The sequence below is a fragment of the Physella acuta genome, unplaced genomic scaffold (assembly GCF_028476545.2).
Source record: "Physella acuta isolate Inbredline_101_S28 unplaced genomic scaffold, ASM2847654v3 ptg000846l, whole genome shotgun sequence".
NCBI classification, from domain to species: Eukaryota; Metazoa; Mollusca; class Gastropoda; family Physidae; genus Physella; species Physella acuta.
In genome coordinates this window covers 84,559-103,452 of record NW_026732363.1, presented here as the reverse complement: position 1 = coordinate 103,452, position 18,894 = coordinate 84,559, and the positions used below count along the sequence as shown (strand labels likewise).

Genomic DNA, 18,894 nt, shown 5'->3' with positions numbered 1-18,894 from the left:
ATAGTGAGGAATATTATTAGTACTTTATAAATTCATTTGCATTTTTTGAGAAATCGGAAATAGCATAAATTACTACTTCTAAATTATTACTTCTGGTCAATGGAAATTACTCAAAATGTGACAGAAAGTTAGATCTTTTACTTATATGTGAAATTTCGTTCATCTATCTAAAACAGTACTAAAGTTTTTGAAAAACAAAAAGTATAATAAGTCCCACTTGCGATTATCAGAAATAGCTGAAAAGTTGATACAGAACTACAAATATGATATAATACTTGTATATGAAATTTCATCAGCCTAGCTGTACTCAAGTTATCATGTTGAAAGACACACACTTATACATACACTTATACACACACAAAAACTATGGACATGTAATGAACTTTTGATTTTTTGCAATATTACAATACATCCTCATACTGTGTAAAGTCAAAAAACACATTGTGACATCTGGAATGACCATAGATGACATGCCATTACCCACCATCAGTCAAGACTACTTCATCAAAGAATGCCTCAGACAAGACGCGGCTGGTTGTTGGAGGCAGGTCGTTGTTGTCTATCATCAGCTGTTGGAGCCCAGAGTTCTGTCAAGTGGGTTCAAGGGTTAATGCAGGGAGATGTCAGTTGCTTAACCTTTTAATCAATCAAACTGATGCATCAAGTGGAAGGCTTCCTGATTACCTCCCTGGACCCACCAACTAAAAGATTACCTCCCTGGACCCACCAACTAAAAGATTACCTCCCTGGACCCACCAACTGAAAGATTACCTCCCTGGACCCACCAACTAAAAGATTACCTCCCTGGACCCACCAACTGAAAGATTACCTCCCTGGACCCACCAACTAAAAGATTACCTCCCTGGACCCACCAACTGAAAGATTACCTCCCTGGACCCACCAACTGAAAGATTACCTCCCTGGACCCACCAACTAAAAGATTACCTCCCTTGACCCACCAACTAAAAGATTACCTCCCTGGACCTACCAAAAAAATCTCCTCAGTTGTCTTGCCATCACCGCTGTCCTTGCCCTGGTCACGACTGGCCAATTGATGGAACATCTGTGGGAGTCACATGACATATGTAGGGGCAAGTCACATGACAGATGTAGGGGCAAGTCACATGACAGATGTAGGGGCAAGTCACATGACAGATGTAGGGGCAAGTCACATGACAGATGTAGGGGCAAGTCACATGACAGATGTAGGGGCAAGTCACATGACAGATGTAGGGGCAAGTCACATGACAGATGTAGGGGCAAGTCACATGACAGATGTAGGGGCAAGTCACATGACAGATGTAGGAGCAAGTCACATGACAGATGTAGGGTAAAGTCACATGACAGATGTAGGGGCAAGTCACATGACAGATGTAGGGGCAAGTCACATGACAGATGTAGGGGCAAGTCACATGACAGATGTAGGAGCAAGTCACATGACAGATGTAGGGTAAAGTCACATGACATATGTAGGGGCAAGTCACATGACAGATGTAGGGTTAAGTCACATGACAGATGTAGGGGCAAGTCACATGACAGATGTAGGGTAAAGTCACATGACAGATGTAGGGGCAAGTCACATGACAGATGTAGGGGCAAGTCACATGACAAATGTAGGAGCAAGTCACATGACAGATGTAGGGTAAAGTCACATGACATGTAGGAGCAAGTCACATGACATATGTAGGAGCAAGTCACATGACAGATGTAGGGTAAAGTCACATGACATGTAGGAGCAAGTCACATGACATATGTAGGAGCAAGTCACATGACAGATGTAGGGGCAAGTCACATGACAGATGTAGGGGCAAGTCACATGACTGATGTTTCTGTAGGGTTAGAGAAAAAATCATTTAATCCAGCAGACACAAAAATTGTATCAAGAAGACAATCAAGATAGCTGGAAATATTCATACACAAATGAGAGCTTTCATTGGCACAAATAACATTAGACACACAAACCATTTGAGGAAATATTCATACACAAATGAGAGCTTTCATTGGCACAAATAACATTAGACACACAAACCATTTGAGGAAATATTCATACACAAATGAGAGCTTTCATTGGCACAAATAACATTAGACACACAAACCATTTGAGGAACAGGGTTATTGGGTTGATTAGCTTACAGAATATGCATATGAATTACAGAACATACAACCATATGGTTTACAGAACATACAACCATATGGTTGTAGGAATTTTAGGATACGGAAAGAAATCATATGAAGAATAAACCAACACATAAAAGCTGCAAGCACACACTGCTTTAAACAGACAAGACATGGAAGAACACCAGGCAAGAAACACAAACACCACACACAAACACCACACACATTAGTATTAGTTCTTGGGTCAATAGATTTTGATGTGATTGATCTAGGGTCAAATAGATTTTGATGTATTTGATCTTGGGTGAATAGATTGTGATGTATTAGATTTTGGGTGAATAGATTTTGATGTATTAGATATTGGGTCAAAAACTATGGAAGAAAATTACCCAAGGTCGAGTTAAAGTCTGTTTATCATTGAGTAAAAAAACAGCTTTGTCCACGGCTACAAGTCCCACTCGCATGGACCTCTGGCCAGAGATTGTAAACTTGAAGTTGTCTTTTGGTCTGCTCACCAGCTGGGCTTGTGAGGGGGGGACACTGAGGCTCACCTGCAAGATAAAACACATGTTGTTGTTAGGGGTTGATGCATGTATCTGGAAAATGTATAGAAATTGCTACATTAAAAGTGGTTTAAAAGTGAGTTTGAGGCCAAAGCACAGCCATTGTGAAGTAAATAAAAACAAGTGTAACCTACCTCCTGCAGACAGTAGTCTGGTGTATCTACAAACAGGGAGTCTATGACCAGCTCCTCTCTGAACAAATACAAGGCAACAATCCGCATGTTGGGGGATACTTCTGGATACAGGACTTTGGGCAGATGGACGCTGGATTTTCCATCCGTGTTTCTCACAACTGTTGTTGTGTAGATGATCTGACCTTTGGCCAATACCTGAACATAGACAGTTATCCAGCCCAAATCATTACATAGACAGTTATCCAGCCCAATTCATTACATAGACAGTTATCCAGCCCATATCTTACATAGACAGTTATCCGGCCCATATCTTACATAGACAGTTATCCAGCCCATATCTTACATAGACAGTTATCCAGCCCATATCTTACATAGACAGTTATCCAGTCTATATCTTACATAGACAGTTATCCAGCCCATATCTTACATAGACAGTTATCCAGTCCATATCTTACATAGACAGTTATCCAGTCCATATCTTACATAGACAGTTATCCAGCCCAATTCATTACATAGAGTTATCCAGCCCATATCTTACATAGACAGTTATCCAGTCCAGGTTGGCCCACTGGTTGGTCTCAGCTTTTGTGTACTGCAGGAGGATGACACCATCTTTGTTTTTCTGAGGAACAAAAAGTTAGACACCATTCAGTCTGACACCATTCAAACATTTGGCTTCAACATTGGCTCCAACAAACCTGAACATTGGCTCCAACAAACCTGAACATTGGCTCCAACAAACCTGAACAGTGACTTCAACAAACCTGAACATTGGCTCCAACAAACCTGAACAGTGGCTCCAACAAACCTGAACATTGGCTCCAACAAACCTGAACAGTGACTTCAACAAACCTGAACATTGGCTCCAACAAACCTGAACATTGGCTCCAACATTGACTTCAACAAACCTGAACAGTGACTTCAACATTGACTTCAACAAACCTGAACATTGACTTCAACAAACCTGAACATTGGCTTCAACATTGGCTCCAACAAACCTGAACATTGACTTCAACAAACCTGAACATTGACTTCAACAAACCTGAACATTGGCTTCAACATTGGCTCCAACAAACCTGAACATTGACTTCAACAAACCTGAACATTGGCTTCAACATTGGCTCCAAAAACCTGAACATTGACTTCAACATTGGCTTCAACAAACCTGAACATTGACTTCAACATTGGCTCCAACAAACCTGAACATTGGCTTCAACAAACCTGAACATTGGCTCCAACAGACCTGAACATTGACTTCAACAAACCTGAACATTGACTTCAACATTGGCTTCAACAAACCTGAACATTGACTTCAACAAACCTGAACATTGACTTCAACAAACCTGAACATTGGCTCCAACAGACCTGAACATTGACTTCAACAAACCTGAACATTGACTCCAACAAACATGAACATTGGCTCCAACATTGGCTCCAACAAACCTGAACATTGGCTTCAACAAACCTGAACATTGGCTCCAACAGACCTGAACATTGACTTCAACAAACCTGAACATTGACTTCAACATTGGCTTCAACAAACCTGAACATTGACTTCAACAAACCTGAACATTGACTTCAACAAACCTGAACATTGGCTCCAACAGACCTGAACATTGACTTCAACAAACCTGAACATTGACTTCAACATTGGCTCCAACAAACCTGAACAGTGACTTCAACATTGACTTCAACAAACCTGAACATTGGCTCCAACAAACCTGAACAGTGACTTCAACAAACCTGAACAGTGACTTCAACAAACCTGAACATTGGCTTCAACATTGGCTCCAACAAACCTGAACAGTGACTTCAACAAACCTGAACATTGACTCCAACAAACCTGAACAGTGACTTCAACAAACCTGAACATTGGCTTCAACATTGGCTCCAACAAACCTGAACATTGACTCCAACAGACCTGAACATTGGCTTCAACAAACCTGAACAGTGACTTCAACAAACCTGAACATTGACTCCAACAAACCTGAACAGTGACTTCAACAAACCTGAACATTGGCTTCAACATTGGCTCCAACAAACCTGAACATTGACTCCAACAGACCTGAACATTGACTTCAACAAACCTGAACATTGACTTCAACATTGGCTCCAACAAACCTGAACAGTGACTTCAACATTGACTTCAACAAACCTGAACATTGACTCCAACAAACATGAACATTGGCTCCAACATTGGCTCCAACAAACCTGAACAGTGACTTCAACATTGGCTCCAACAAACCTGAACAGTGACTTCAACAAACCTGAACATTGACTCCAACAAACATGAACATTGGCTCCAACATTGGCTCCAACAGACCTGAACATTGACTTCAACAAACCTGAACATTGACTTCAACATTGGCTCCAACAAACCTGAACAGTGACTTCAACATTGACTTCAACAAACCTGAACATTGGCTCCAACAAACCTGAACAGTGACTTCAACAAACCTGAACATTGACTTCAACAAACCTGAACATTGGCTTCAACATTGGCTCCAACAAACCTGAACATTGACTTCAACAAACCTGAACATTGACTTCAACAAACCTGAACATTGGCTCCAACAAACCTGAACATTGACTTCAACAAACCTGAACATTGACTTCAACAAACCTGAACATTGACTTCAACAAACCTGAACATTGACTTCAACAAACCTGAACATTGGCTCCAACAAACCTGAACATTGACTTCAACAAACCTGAACATTGACTTCAACAAACCTGAACATTGGCTTCAACATTGGCTCCAACAAACCTGAACAGTGACTTCAACAAACCTGAACATTGACTTCAACAAACCTGAACATTGGCTCCAACAAACCTGAACAGTGACTTCAACAAACCTGAACATTGACTTCAACAAACCTGAACATTGGCTTCAACAAACCTGAACATTGGCTTCAAGCTGCACATGGATGTAACGTCTGTTGACAGAATTGAACCTGTTGACCTCAAACTTGAACTCCTTGAAACCCACCTTGTACATGTCCAGCACAATGGCCTGAATGGTTGGAAACATTTTTATTTGGCACACCATGGTATAAGTCACCCCACATCATGCTACAAGTCACCTCACACCATGGTATAAGTCACCCCACATCATGGTACAAGTCACCCCACACACCATGGTATAAGTCACCCCACATCATGGTACAAGTCACCCCACACACCATGGTATAAGTCACCCCACATCATGGTACAAGTCACCCCACACACCATGGTATAAGTCACCCCACATCATGGTACAAGTCACCCCACACACCATGGTATAAGTCACCCCACATCATGGTACAAGTCACCCCACACACCATGGTATAAGTCACCCCACATCATGGTACAAGTCACCCCACACACCATGGTATAAGTCACCCCACATCATGGTACAAGTCACCCCACACACCATGGTATAAGTCACCCCACATCATGGTACAAGTCACCCCACACACCATGGTATAAGTCACCCCACATCATGGTACAAGTCACCCCACACACCACCCCACATCATGGTACAAGTCACCCCACACACCACCCCACATCATGGTACAAGTCACCCCACACACCACCCCACATCATGATACAAGTCACCCCACACCTCAGACACCCTGATACAAGCCACCCCACACCATTATACAAGTTACCACACACCTCAACCCACACCAAGATACAAGTCAGCCCACACATCAGCAGACAAATCATGAGACAGCTTGTAGCCTACTCACATCAAACTGGATCCGTTCAGCTGTGTCTGGTGTGTTGAATGATATACTTAGAGCACCAACCTCATCTAGAAAATGGGTATCACCCAACCCTTGAACAAAAAAAATCATTGGTGAGAAACCCAAATAAAAGAGGTCAACACAGAGTTCAAGAGGTCAATAATTTCTTTTGCAACTGTAAAAAATATTTTTTTAACTTTTTGAGAAAATGTTTTCTTGTAGAGCAGAATGGGGGAGATGGTTTTTTTTTTTAAATATCTCACATCCAGGCATATGGTAGCAAATTGTGGTCAGCATTATGCTAAGCCATTTGGACTTTCCCTAACTTGTGCCAGGTACCCATCAGAGCTGAGTGTACTCGAAGATGCCCTTGAGCCAGCAAGTAGAGTTGACCTGACCTCATGAAAGTCTTAAATTTATCAACAAACTAATTAATTATGCTCAAATTTATCAATACAACTAATTAATTATACTCAAATTGTATTTAATTAGGTGACCTAGTGACCTACTTTGGATGACATTATTCTCAGCATCAAGGTACTTGACCTTGACATACAGCATGACCTTGGAGGCGGGAGGACCACTCTGGGCATTGACCTGGACCTGATGGTTAGGTTGTCAAGTTTTGTAAGATCTTGGTTGTCAAGTTTTGTAAGATCTTGGTTGTCAAGTTTTGTAAGATCTTGGTTGTCAAGTTTTGTAAGATCTTGGTTGTCAAGTTTTGTAAGATCTTAGGTTGTCAAGTTTTGTAAGATCTTAGGTTGTCAAGTTTTGTAAGATCTTAGGTTGTCAAGTTTTGTAAGATCTTAGGTTGTCAAGTTTTGTAAGATCTTAGGTTGTCAAGTTTTGTAAGATCTTAGGTTGTCAAGTTTTGTAAGATCTTAGGTTGTCAAGTTTTGTAAGATCTTAGGTTGTCAAGTTTTTTAAGATCTTAGGTTGTCAAGTTTTGTAAGATCTTAGGTTGTCAAGTTTTGTAAGATCTTAGGTTGTCAAGTTTTGTAAGATCTTAGGTTGTCAAGTTTTGTAAGATCTTAGGTTGTCAAGTTTTGTAAGATCTTAGGTTGTCAAGTTTTGTAAGATCTTAGGTTGTCAAGTTTTGTAAGATCTTAGGTTGTCAAGTCTTGTAAGATCTTAGGTTGTCAAGTTTTGTAAGATCTTAGGTTGTCAAGTCTTGTAAGATCTTAGGTTGTCAAGTTTTGTAAGATCTTAGGTTGTCAAGTTTTGTAAGATCTTAGGTTGTCAAGTTTTGTAAGATCTTAGGTTGTCAAGTCTTGTAAGATCTTAGGTTGTCAAGTCTTGTAAGATCTTAGGTTGTCAAGTTTTGTAAGATCTTAGGTTGTCAAGTTTTGTAAGATCTTAGGTTGTCAAGTTTTGTAAGATCTTAGGTTGTCAAGTTTTGTAAGATCTTAGGTTGTCAAGTTTTGTAAGATCTTAGGTTGTCAAGTTTTGTAAGATCTTAGGTTGTCAAGTTTTGTAAGATCTTAGGTTGTCAAGTCTTGTAAGATCTTAGGTTGTCAAGTTTTGTAAGATCTTAGGTTGTCAAGTCTTGTAAGATCTTAGGTTGTCAAGTTTTGTAAGATCTTAGGTTGTCAAGTTTTGTAAGATCTTAGGTTGTCAAGTTTTGTAAGATCTTAGGTTGTCAAGTTTTGTACGATCTTAGGTTGTCAAGTTTTGTACGATCTTAGGTTGTCAAGTTTTGTAAGATCTACAAATAAAATTTAGTCAATAGATACTCAAACATTGTTCATAGAGTTGAATACATTTGACTGTGAGCTTACATTATGTGACATGGCTTACCATATGTGACATGGCTTATATTATGTGATGGTGACATGCTACAGCTATACATATCTTTCAAGCTGACCTGGAATGTGTATGGGAAACCTGGCTTGAAAAACTTTTTGGACTGTGTGAAGCTGACAATGTAGTACGGGTGAGCAATGAAGGTGGAGGTGTCAACTATTGTGAAGTTCTCGAGTGTGGCACTCTCTGTCACGTTCACATTGACGTAAAGTTTCTCTGTCCCGTCGTACGTGATGAAAGATGGCAGCACACTGCCCAGCCGAACATATTTTGTGTAGTAGCCATCTTTTAGCTAGAAAACATTTGTAATTCAGTTCCCACCAAACTTGGTTGAAGTGACTGCACATATTATGAAAACATTGAGGGGAGTGGGGTGTCTAGGTGTGTAGACTGACCTGTCTGTCTAGGTGTGTAGACTGACCTGTCTGTCTAGGTGTGTAGACTGACCTGTCTGTCTAGGTGTGTAGACTGACCTGTCTGTCTAGGTGTGTAGACTGACCTGTCTGTCTAGGTGTGTAGACTGACCTGTCTGTCTAGGTGTGTAGACTGACCTGTCTGTCTAGGTGTGTAGACTGACCTGTCTGTCTAGGTGTGTAGACTGACCTGTCTGTCTAAGTGTGTAGACTGACCTGTCAGGGGGGGGTGGAGTCGGTCTTGTGTGGGATAGAGGGGGAAGTGTTTTTTTTTTTGAAAATTTCCAGTATTCATTTCCTGTTAAAAACATTTTTCTTGGCTAAAACACTAGTTCCATCTGGCATTGAAATATGTTCCAAACAAATTTGGTGGTAATTTATTGATCTTTAGAAGAAAAAAAAAAGGGGGGGGGGGGGGGTGGTGATGATGTCTGACTCATGGATTTGTTGTAGTCCTATTTGTGGTTTACAAATAGCCGCCATTTTGAGTTAAATAATACATACAAACTTAATCACTGAAATAAATTGCTGCCAGTTCATTCTTTTCTCAAAAACAGAGTTCTTTCAGATGAAACTGACCTGATGTTTCTGAAGGAGCATAAATTGAAGCAAGTGAAACTAGAGGAGGTTTTCCTACCATGTTGAAATAAGATGCTCCAGGCAGAAGTCTGGTGCCTAGGCTAGGCGTCCAGATGCCAAGCTGTATACTAGCAGCTCCAAACACAGGCTTCCCATGGACATACCTGAGTGGGTTCACATATTTAGTCCAACATACAATTTAACAGGGTAGGTTCACATATTTAGTCCAACATACAATCTAACATGGTAGGTTCACATATTTAGTCCAACATACAATCTAACATGGTAGGTTCACATATTTAGTCCAACATACAATCTAACAGGGTGGGTTCACATATTTAGTCCAACATACAATCTAAGGGTAGGTTCACATATTTAGTCCAACATACAATCTAAGGGTAGGTTCACATATTTAGTCCAACATACAATTTAACAGGGTAGGTTCACATATTTAGTCCAACATACAATCTAACAGGGTGGGTTCACATATTTAGTCCAACATACAATCTAAGGGTAGGTTCTCATATTTAGTACAACATACAATTTAACAGGGTGGGTTCACATATTTAGTCCAACATACAATCTAAGGGTAGGTTCACATATTTAGTCCAACATACAATCTAAGGGTAGGTTCACATATTTAGTCCAACATACAATTTAACAGGGTAGGTTCACATATTTAGTCCAACATACAATCTAAGGGTAGGTTCACATATTTAGTCCAACATACAATCTAACAGGGTAGGTTCACATATTTAGTCCAACATACAATCTAACAGGGAGGGTTCACATATTTAGTCCAACATACAATCTAACATGGTAGGTTCACATATTTAGTCCAACATACAATCTAACAGGGTGGGTTCACATATTTAGTCCAACATACAATTTAACAGGGTGGGTTCACATATTTAGTACAACATACAATCAAAACAATATTAGTCTTTTCAAGACAACTGACACCTCAAGAAACCAGAATGATAGGCTATAGTTTTATATTTCTACAAGCCAAGCAGTTTGGGTCAGGGTTTTGGGTAACGGTAAGGATTTGCGTAAGGGTTTGGGTAAGGGTCAGGGTTTGTGTCAGGGTCAGGGTTTGGGTAAGGGTCAGGGTTTGTGTAAGGGTCAGGGTTTGTGTAAGGGTCAGGGTTTGTGTAAGGGTCAGGGTTTGTGTCAGGGTCAGGGTAAGGGTCAGGGTTTGGTGAAGGGTCAGGGTTTGGTGAAGGGTCAGGGTTTGTGTCAGGGTTTGTGTCAGGGATGATCTCACCTGGCTGTAACATTGAGTCCGAGCCAATTCAAATCTCTTGTGATGACGCTGTTGTCAATGTGGAGTTGGGCTGAAAATCTGGGGAGGACTGGAGCAAATATTGCAGCAGCTAATTACTAATTAGAGTTGGGGAGGACTGGAGCAAATATTGCAGCAGCTAATTACTAATTAGAGTTGGGGAGGACTGGAGCAAATATTGCAGCAGCTAATTACTAATTAGAGTTGGGGAGGACTGGAGCAAATATTGCAGCAGCTAATTACTAATTAGAGTTGGGGAGGACTGGAGCAAGTATTGCAGCAGCTAATTACTAATTAGAGTTGGGGAGGACTGGAGCAAATATTGCAGCAGCTAATTACTAATTAGAGTTGGGGAGGACTGGAGCAAATATTGCACAGCTAATTACTAATTAGAGTTGGGGAGGACTGGAGCAAATATTGCACAGCTAATTACTAATTAGAGTTGGGGAGGACTGGAGCAAATATTGCACAGCTAATTACTAATTAGAGTTGGGGAGGACTGGAGCAAATATTGCACAGCTAATTACTAATTAGAGTTGGGGAGGACTGGAGCAAATATTGCACAGCTAATTACTAATTAGAGTTGGGGAGGACTGGAGCAAATATTGCAGCAGCTAATTACTAATTAGAGTTGGGGAGGACTGGAGCAAGTATTGCAGCAGCTAATTACTAATTAGAGTTGGGGAGGACTGGAGCAAATATTGCAGCAGCTAATTACTAATTAGAGTTGGGGAGGACTGGAGCAAATATTGCAGCAGCTAATTACTAATTAGAGTTGGGGAGGACTGGAGCAAATATTGCAGCAGCTAATTACTAATTAGAGTTGGGGAGGACTGGAGCAAGTATTGCAGCAGCTAATTACTAATTAGAGTTGGGGAGGACTGGAGCAAATATTGCAGCAGCTAATTACTAATTAGAGTTGGGGAGGACTGGAGCAAATATTGCAGCAGCTAATTACTAATTAGAGTTGGGGAGGACTGGAGCAAGTATTGCACAGCTAATTACTAATTAGAGTTGGGGAGGACTGGAGCAAATATTGCACAGCTAATTACTAATTAGAGTTGGGGAGGACTGGAGCAAATATTGCACAGCTAATTACTAATTAGAGTTGGGGAGGACTGGAGCAAATATTGCAGCAGCTAATTACTAATTAGAGTTGGGGAGGACTGGAGCAAATATTGCAGCAGCTAATTACTAATTAGAGTTGGGGAGGACTGGAGCAAATATTGCAGCAGCTAATTACTAATTAGAGTTGGGGAGGACTGGAGCAAATATTGCAGCAGCTAATTACTAATTAGAGTTGGGGAGGACTGGAGCAAATATTGCAGCAGCTAATTACTAATTAGAGTTGGGGAGGACTGGAGCAAATATTGCAGCAGCTAATTACTAATTAGAGTTGGGGAGGACTGGAGCAAATATTGCAGCAGCTAATTACTAATTAGAGTTGGGGAGGACTGGAGCAAATATTGCAGCAGCTAATTACTAATTAGAGTTGGGGAGGACTGGAGCAAATATTGCAGCAGCTAATTACTAATTAGAGTTGGGGAGGACTGGAGCAAATATTGCAGCAGCTAATTACTAATTAGAGTTGGGGAGGACTGGAGCAAATATTGCACAGCTAATTACTAATTAGAGTTGGGGAGGACTGGAGCAAATATTGCACAGCTAATTACTAATTAGAGTTGGGGAGGACTGGAGCAAATATTGCAGCAGCTAATTACTAATTAGAGTTGGGGAGGACTGGAGCAAATATTGCAGCAGCTAATTACTAATTAGAGTTGGGGAGGACTGGAGCAAATATTGCAGCAGCTAATTACTAATTAGAGTTGGGGAGGACTGGAGCAAGTATTGCAGCAGCTAATTACTAATTAGAGTTGGGGAGGACTGGAGCAAATATTGCAGCAGCTAATTACTAATTAGAGTTGGGGAGGACTGGAGCAAATATTGCAGCAGCTAATTACTAATTAGAGTTGGGGGAGGACTGGAGAAAATATTGCAGCAGCTAATTACTAATTAGCCTTCAAGAGATTGTATAATAGTGTGGGCCTTCAAGAGATTGTATAATAGTGTGGGCCTTCAAGAGATTGTATAATAGTGTGGGCCTTCAAGAGATTGTATAATAGTGTGGGCCTTCAAGAGATTGTATAATAGTGTGGGCCTTCAAGAGATTGTATAATAGTGTGGGCCTTCAAGAGATTGTATAATAATGTGGGCCTTCAAGAGATTGTAATAGTGTGGGCCTACAAGACAGTGGCATAGCGAGGGCGGATGTCACCCAGTGTCACCCCCACCCCTGTAATATTTAAATAATTTGGCACACAGACACCAGATGGTTTAAACAAACAGGTATCTTTTACCTAAGCCCTCCGTCCCCATACACCATGTCACCAACTCCCACTCTTATACAAATATACTGTGTCCAAGCGTCCAAGACAATTAACTACAAATAGAAGTCTCTAGCTAAAACCACACCAGCTATAAAAAATGAACTTACCATACTCTCTAACTTCAAAGTTCACTGTCTGAGTAGTACTTGCAATATTGTCCTTGACATAAGAAAAATAAATGCCTTAAGCCTATAAATTATAATAATGGACTAGATCTAAATATTTAAATAATAAATAAATAAAATACTTAAAAAAACTTTTTAAAAAAACACGTTTTTCTTGTGGACTAAAAAGTAGAAAATAAATTTTTCTTTTGTGCTTCCTCGAGCTGTGCAGGTTCTTGTGATGACTGACAAAAAACGTGGGTACGTTCACCATCAAATTTCCCGACCCATCTGCCCGACCCACGTTTTTTGTCAGTCATCACAAGAACCTGCACAGCTCGAGGAAGCACAAAAGAAAAATTTATTTTCTACTTTTTAGTCCACAAGAAAAACGTGTTTTTTTAAGTATTTTATTTTCTCCTTTTTAGTCCGTTGCTACACATGAAAAACGTGGTTTTTAAAAAGTTTTTTATATAGTTTATTTTCTACTTTATCTAATGACTTGATTAAGTATGACTTGACTAAGTGTTTATAAATACACAGACTAAAAATCTTGAGCGACCGATACGCTTTAAACAGACAAAGGGCGTAATTTAATTAAGCCTACATGCCGTGACCAGGATTCGAACCTGGGTTGTCGCGGCCACAACGCGAAGTACTAACCACTATACGATCACGGCCAGTGCGCTCACATCGATTGGGGCCGAAGTAACTGTGTCAATAGGCCTCCAGTCTTGTCGGTATCTTTAGAAATCATGTCCTCAATTTTATGGTCCTTGGGGCGTAATTAAATTAAGCTAATTACGGTCTCTAATTGCTAGTTTTTATGATTGCATCTGAAATTGTTAGGCGAAAGTAGCCTGCATGCCAAATTTCAGATCTCTAGAGCAATCAGAAGTGGGCTAATTTTCGATGTCAATTTTAACAACAAACAAACGCGAAGCTGAGTTAATAAAAACGTGTTAAAATGCATTTTGATATGGAAGAAAGCTTGCTTTAAAAATTAAAAAAAAAATATTTCTATATCTAGAAATAAATCTAGTAGTTTACACTAGACTAGACTTGACATATATCTAGGTTATAAAGTCACATTCTCATTCAATGAGTTTTCTAATAATAATTTTATTTATTAGGCCTAGATCTAGATTTATTACTATATAGATTCTACTTAATAGTCAACTATTTATACTTTTTATAGTGACACTCTCACTATAGCACTATAGACTATTACACTATAGATAGTGCGACTAATTAGTATAGTCACGTGACTCCAGTGATAACCTGTTCTAAGATTCTATATAGATCTAGAATATTTTTTTAATGCTTTACCTAGCTAGAGGTTAAAAGCCCTAAACCTAACTCTATAGATAGAAATCTATTAGATTCTATATGATAAAGCCTAAATCAAACAAAACAAACCCTACCGGTCCTTCGAAGCTAGCAGAAATAGACCACTGGCCAGATTTGGTCTCCTTTGGCAACTCAAACTCTTGGCCTTTAAAAGCCTCTTCTGCTGAATATCTGATTCTGTCTACAGTTATGTGGTTGACATCCTAAAGGTATAGAACTTTTGTTCGTAAATATTGACAAAGTTTGTCTGTAAATATTGATAAAGTTTGTCTGTAAATATTGACAAAGTTTGTCTGTAAATATTGACAAAGTTTGTCTGTAAATATTGACAAAGTTTGTCTGATCAAATTAATATATTTTTTTTTTAAAAGTTAACACTGGCAAGCTTATTTCAAACTTTGAACAATTTTGGCGATTTTATTTTTAAACACAACTTTTGTTTGTAAACGCTGACAAATTTTTGCAAAAATAATTGTGACGGATAATGCTTTTAAACACTGACTACATATTTCTCGGTGTTAAGATAACTTAAAATCAATTAATTAAAATATGTCCTGCTGTGTAACCCCCCCCCCCCCCCCCACCAAAAAAAGTATTTATAAAATACCAAAATGACCCTTTGAGATCTCACCTTGATGTCAACTTTGACAGGATATTTGGCAAGTCTTTGACTGTCATCAACAGCAATGATTCTAAATTTGACTTTGTGGAAGAAAAATAAAACTATATAGATCTAGATCTAGAGTCTAATAAGGAAAGATCTCATACAACTGCTGAACGAAGATTTACCTCCCTGTGACTACATTGTAAAAAAAAACCGAAACAAATACAACAATAATATTGACAAGTAAACGTAGAACTTACAAAGCAACACAAACAAAATTATAACATTTAGAACTACGTATTTGCTTGCACAGCTTAGTGGCTTGTCTGTCTAGGTGTGTAGACTGACCTGTCTAGGTGTGTAGACTGACCTGTCTGTCTAGGTGTGTAGACTGACCTGTCTGTCTAGGTGTGTAGACTGACCTGTCTGTCTAGGTGTGTAGACTGACCTATCTATCTAGGTGTGTAGACTGACCTGTCTGTCTAGGTGTGTATACTGACCTGTCTGTCTAGGTGTGTAGACTGACCTGTCTGTGTAGGTGTGTAGACTGACCTGTCTGTCTAGGTGTGTAGACTGACCTGTCTAGGTGTGTAGACTGACCTGTCTAGGTGTGTAGACTGACCTGTCTAGGTGTGTAGACTGACCAGTCTGTCTAGGTGTGTAGACTGACCTGTCTGTCTAGGTGTGTAGACTGACCTGTCTGTCTAGGTGTGTAGACTGACCTGTCTGTCTAGGTGTGTAGACTGACCTGTCTGTCTAGGTGTGTAGACTGACCTGTCTGTCTAGGTGTGTAGACTGACCTGTCTGTAAGGTGTGTAGACTGACCTGTCTGTCTAGGTGTGTAGACTGACCTGTCTGTCTAGGTGTGTAGACTGACCTGTCTAGGTGTGTAGACTGACCTATCTGTCTAGGTGTGTAGACTGACCTGTCTGTCGAGGTGTGTAGACTGACCTGTCTGTCTAGGTGTGTAGACTGACCTGTCTGTCTAAGTGTGTAGACTGACCTGTCTAGGTGTGTAGACTGACCTGTCTGTCTAAGTGTGTAGACTGACCTGTCTATGTGTGTAGACTGACCAGTCTGTCTAGGTGTGTAGAATGACCTGTCTAGGTGTGTAGACTGACCTGTCTGTCTAGGTGTGTAGACTGACCTGTCTGTCGAGGTGTGTAGACTGACCTGTCTAGGTGTGTAGACTGACCAGTCTAGGTGTGTAGACTGACCAGTCTGTCTAGGTGTGTAGACTGACCTGTCTGTCTAGGTGTGTAGACTGACCTGTCTGTCTAGGTGTGTAGACTGACCTGTCTAGGTGTGTAGACTGACCTGTCTAGGTGTGTAGACTGACCTGTCTGTCTGTGTAGACTGACCTGTCTGTCTAGGTGTGTAGACTGACCTGTCTGTCTAGGTGTGTAGACTGACCTGTCTAGGTGTGTAGACTGATCCGTCTGACTAGGTGTGTAGACTGACCTGTCTAGGTGTGTAGACTGACCTGTCTGTCTAGGTGTGTAGATTGGCTTGTCTGTCTGAATGAAGATGTGGCCGTGTGACTGACGGAAGTTGACCAGACAAGACTTGCCCTGCTCCTTGCTGGACAAACTGATCTTGAGCCCGGTCTCACCCAGTTCCTGCATGTGTTGCCATGGAAACACAACTGTCCAGTTCTGGCTGCCATCTGCCAATATGTACAGCAGCATTACCAGAAAAACCTCTTCGTTACAACCTGGTGAACCTATCAACTTAACTAGAGTAGGTTGTCAGCAACCTGTAACTTGCAGGTTGCCCTGTCAAGATTCAAATTGCAGGGAAATCAGTCAGGGATTTGTTACAATCAGTCAGGGATTTGTTACAATCAATCAGGGATTTGTTACAATCAATCAGGGATTTGTTACAATCAATCAGGGATTTGTTACAATCAATCAGGGATTTGTTACAATCAATCAGGGATTTGTTACAATCAATCAGGGATTTGTTACAATCAATCAGGGATTTGTTACACTACTAACCTGCATCAAAATAAAATATCGTTGAGTTGAGAAGTCGACTGGAATCTTTTCTGCCTCTATACGTCAACTCTACTGTCTCCCTCTCCCCAGGGGTGTGGTCAAATGCTGTGACGACAGCCGTGTAGTCCATGTCATAGCTGGCTTCTTTTGGTACCGTCAGTAGAAACTTAGTGCTGGAAGTGGTAGGTTGTGTTGTGTCAGGGTTGTGTGAGGGTTGTGTGAGGGTTGTGTCAGGGTTGTGTGAGGGTTGTGTCAGGGTTGTGTCAGGGTTGTGTCGTGTGAGGGTTGTGTCAGGGTTGTGTCGTGTGAGGGTTGTGTCGTGTGAGGGTTGTGTGAGGGTTGTGTGAGGGTTGTGTCAGGGTTGTGTCGTGTGAGGGTTGTGTCGTGTGAGGGTTGTGTCAGGGTTGTGTCGTGTGAGGGTTGTGTCAGGGTTGTGTCAGGGTTGTGTGAGGGTTGTGTCAGGGTTGTGTCGTGTGAGGGTTGTGTCAGGGTTGTGTGAGGGTTGTGTCGTGTGAGGGTTGTGTCAGGGTTGTGTCAGGGTTGTGTCGTGTGAGGGTTGTGTCTTGTGAGGGCTGTGTGTCGTGTGTGGCTGTGTCGTGTGTGGTTGTGTCGTGTGAGGGTTGTGTTGTGTGTGGTTGTGTCGTGTGTGGTTGTGTCGTGTGAGGGTTGTGTGTGGTTTGAGGGTTGTGTCGTGTGACTGTTGTGTGTGGTGTGAGGTTTGTGTTGTGTGAGGGTTGTGTGGTTTGAGGGTTGTGTGGTTTGAGGGTTGTGTCGTGTGAAGGTTGTATTTTGTGTGTGGTTGTGTCGTGTGAGGGTTGTGTCGTGTGTGGCTGTGTCGTGTGTGGTTGTGTCGTGTGAAGGTTGTGTCGTGTGAGGGTTGTGTCGTGTGAGGGTTGTGTCGTGTGAAGGTTGTGTCGTGTGAGGGTTGTGTCGTGTGAGGGTTGTGTCGTGTGAGGGTTGTGTCGTGTGAGGGTTGTGTCGTGTGAGGGTTGTGTGGTGTGAGGGTTGTGTCGTGTGAGGGTTGTGTGAGGGTTGTGTGAGGGTTGTGTCGTGTGAGGGTTGTGTGAGGGTTGTGTCGTGTGAGGGTTGTGTCGTGTGAGGGTTGTGTGAGGGTTGTGTGAGGGTTGTGTCGTGTGAGGGTTGTGTCGTGTGAGGGTTGTGTCGTGTGAGGGTTGTGTCGTGTGAGGGTTGTGTCGTTTGAAGGTTGTGTCGTGTGAGGGTTGTGTCGTGTGAGGGTTGTGTCGTGTGAAGGTTGTGTCGTGTGAGGGTTGTGTCGTGTGAGGGTTGTGTCGTGTGAGGGTTGTGTCGTGTGAGGGTTGTGTCGTGTGAGGGTTGTGTGGTGTGAGGGTTGTGTCGTGTGAGGGTTGTGTGAGGGTTGTGTGAGGGTTGTGTCGTGTGAGGGTTGTGTGAGGGTTGTGTCGTGTGAGGGTTGTGTCGTGTGAGGGTTGTGTGAGGGTTGTGTGAGGGTTGTGTGAGGGTTGTGTGAGGGTTGTGTGAGGGTTGTGTCGTGTGATGGTTGTGTCGTGTGAGGGTTGTGTCGTGTGAGGGTTGTGTGAGGGTTGTGTGAGGGTTGTGTCGTGTGAGGGTTGTGTGAGGGTTGTGTCGTGTGAGGGTTGTGTCGTGTGAGGGTTGTGTCGTGTGAGGGTTGTGTCGTGTGATGGTTGTGTCGTGTGAGGGTTGTGTGAGGGTTGTGTGAGGGTTGTGTGAGGGTTGTGTGATGGTTGTGTCGTGTGAGGGTTGTGTCGTGTGAGGGTTGTGTGAGGGTTTTTTCGTGTGAGGGTTGTGTGAGGGTTGTGTCGTGTGAGGGTTGTGTCGTGTGAGGGTTGTGTCGT

The 18,894-nt window shown here is 41.6% G+C and overlaps 1 protein-coding gene and 1 non-coding gene across 2 annotated transcripts in view; both read right to left on the bottom strand.

Annotated features, from left to right (window-relative positions):
- Positions 1–484: 484 nt before the first annotated feature.
- The window catches only part of LOC131952033 (complement C3), a gene marked incomplete at its 3' end in the record, with an annotated part of 44,545 nt that continues 26,135 nt past the window's right edge, over positions 485–18,894 (bottom strand). The window contains exons 3-18 of the mRNA XM_059314499.1: positions 17,063–17,235; positions 16,549–16,731; positions 15,093–15,163; positions 14,536–14,664; positions 13,115–13,166; positions 10,603–10,690; positions 9,394–9,499; positions 8,405–8,635; positions 7,050–7,143; positions 6,544–6,632; positions 5,712–5,825; positions 3,351–3,434; positions 2,813–3,007; positions 2,505–2,666; positions 989–1,063; positions 485–587 (exon numbers count right to left, since the gene is read on the bottom strand). Of these exons, the coding sequence (XP_059170482.1) occupies positions 485–587; positions 989–1,063; positions 2,505–2,666; positions 2,813–3,007; positions 3,351–3,434; positions 5,712–5,825; positions 6,544–6,632; positions 7,050–7,143; positions 8,405–8,635; positions 9,394–9,499; positions 10,603–10,690; positions 13,115–13,166; positions 14,536–14,664; positions 15,093–15,163; positions 16,549–16,731; positions 17,063–17,235 (1,949 nt within the window). The remainder of the gene's footprint in view (positions 588–988; positions 1,064–2,504; positions 2,667–2,812; positions 3,008–3,350; positions 3,435–5,711; positions 5,826–6,543; positions 6,633–7,049; positions 7,144–8,404; positions 8,636–9,393; positions 9,500–10,602; positions 10,691–13,114; positions 13,167–14,535; positions 14,665–15,092; positions 15,164–16,548; positions 16,732–17,062; positions 17,236–18,894) is intronic.
- On the bottom strand, positions 13,720–13,791 carry Trnah-gug (transfer RNA histidin (anticodon GUG)). The gene has a single exon. It is a non-coding gene; the product is annotated as a tRNA-His (tRNA).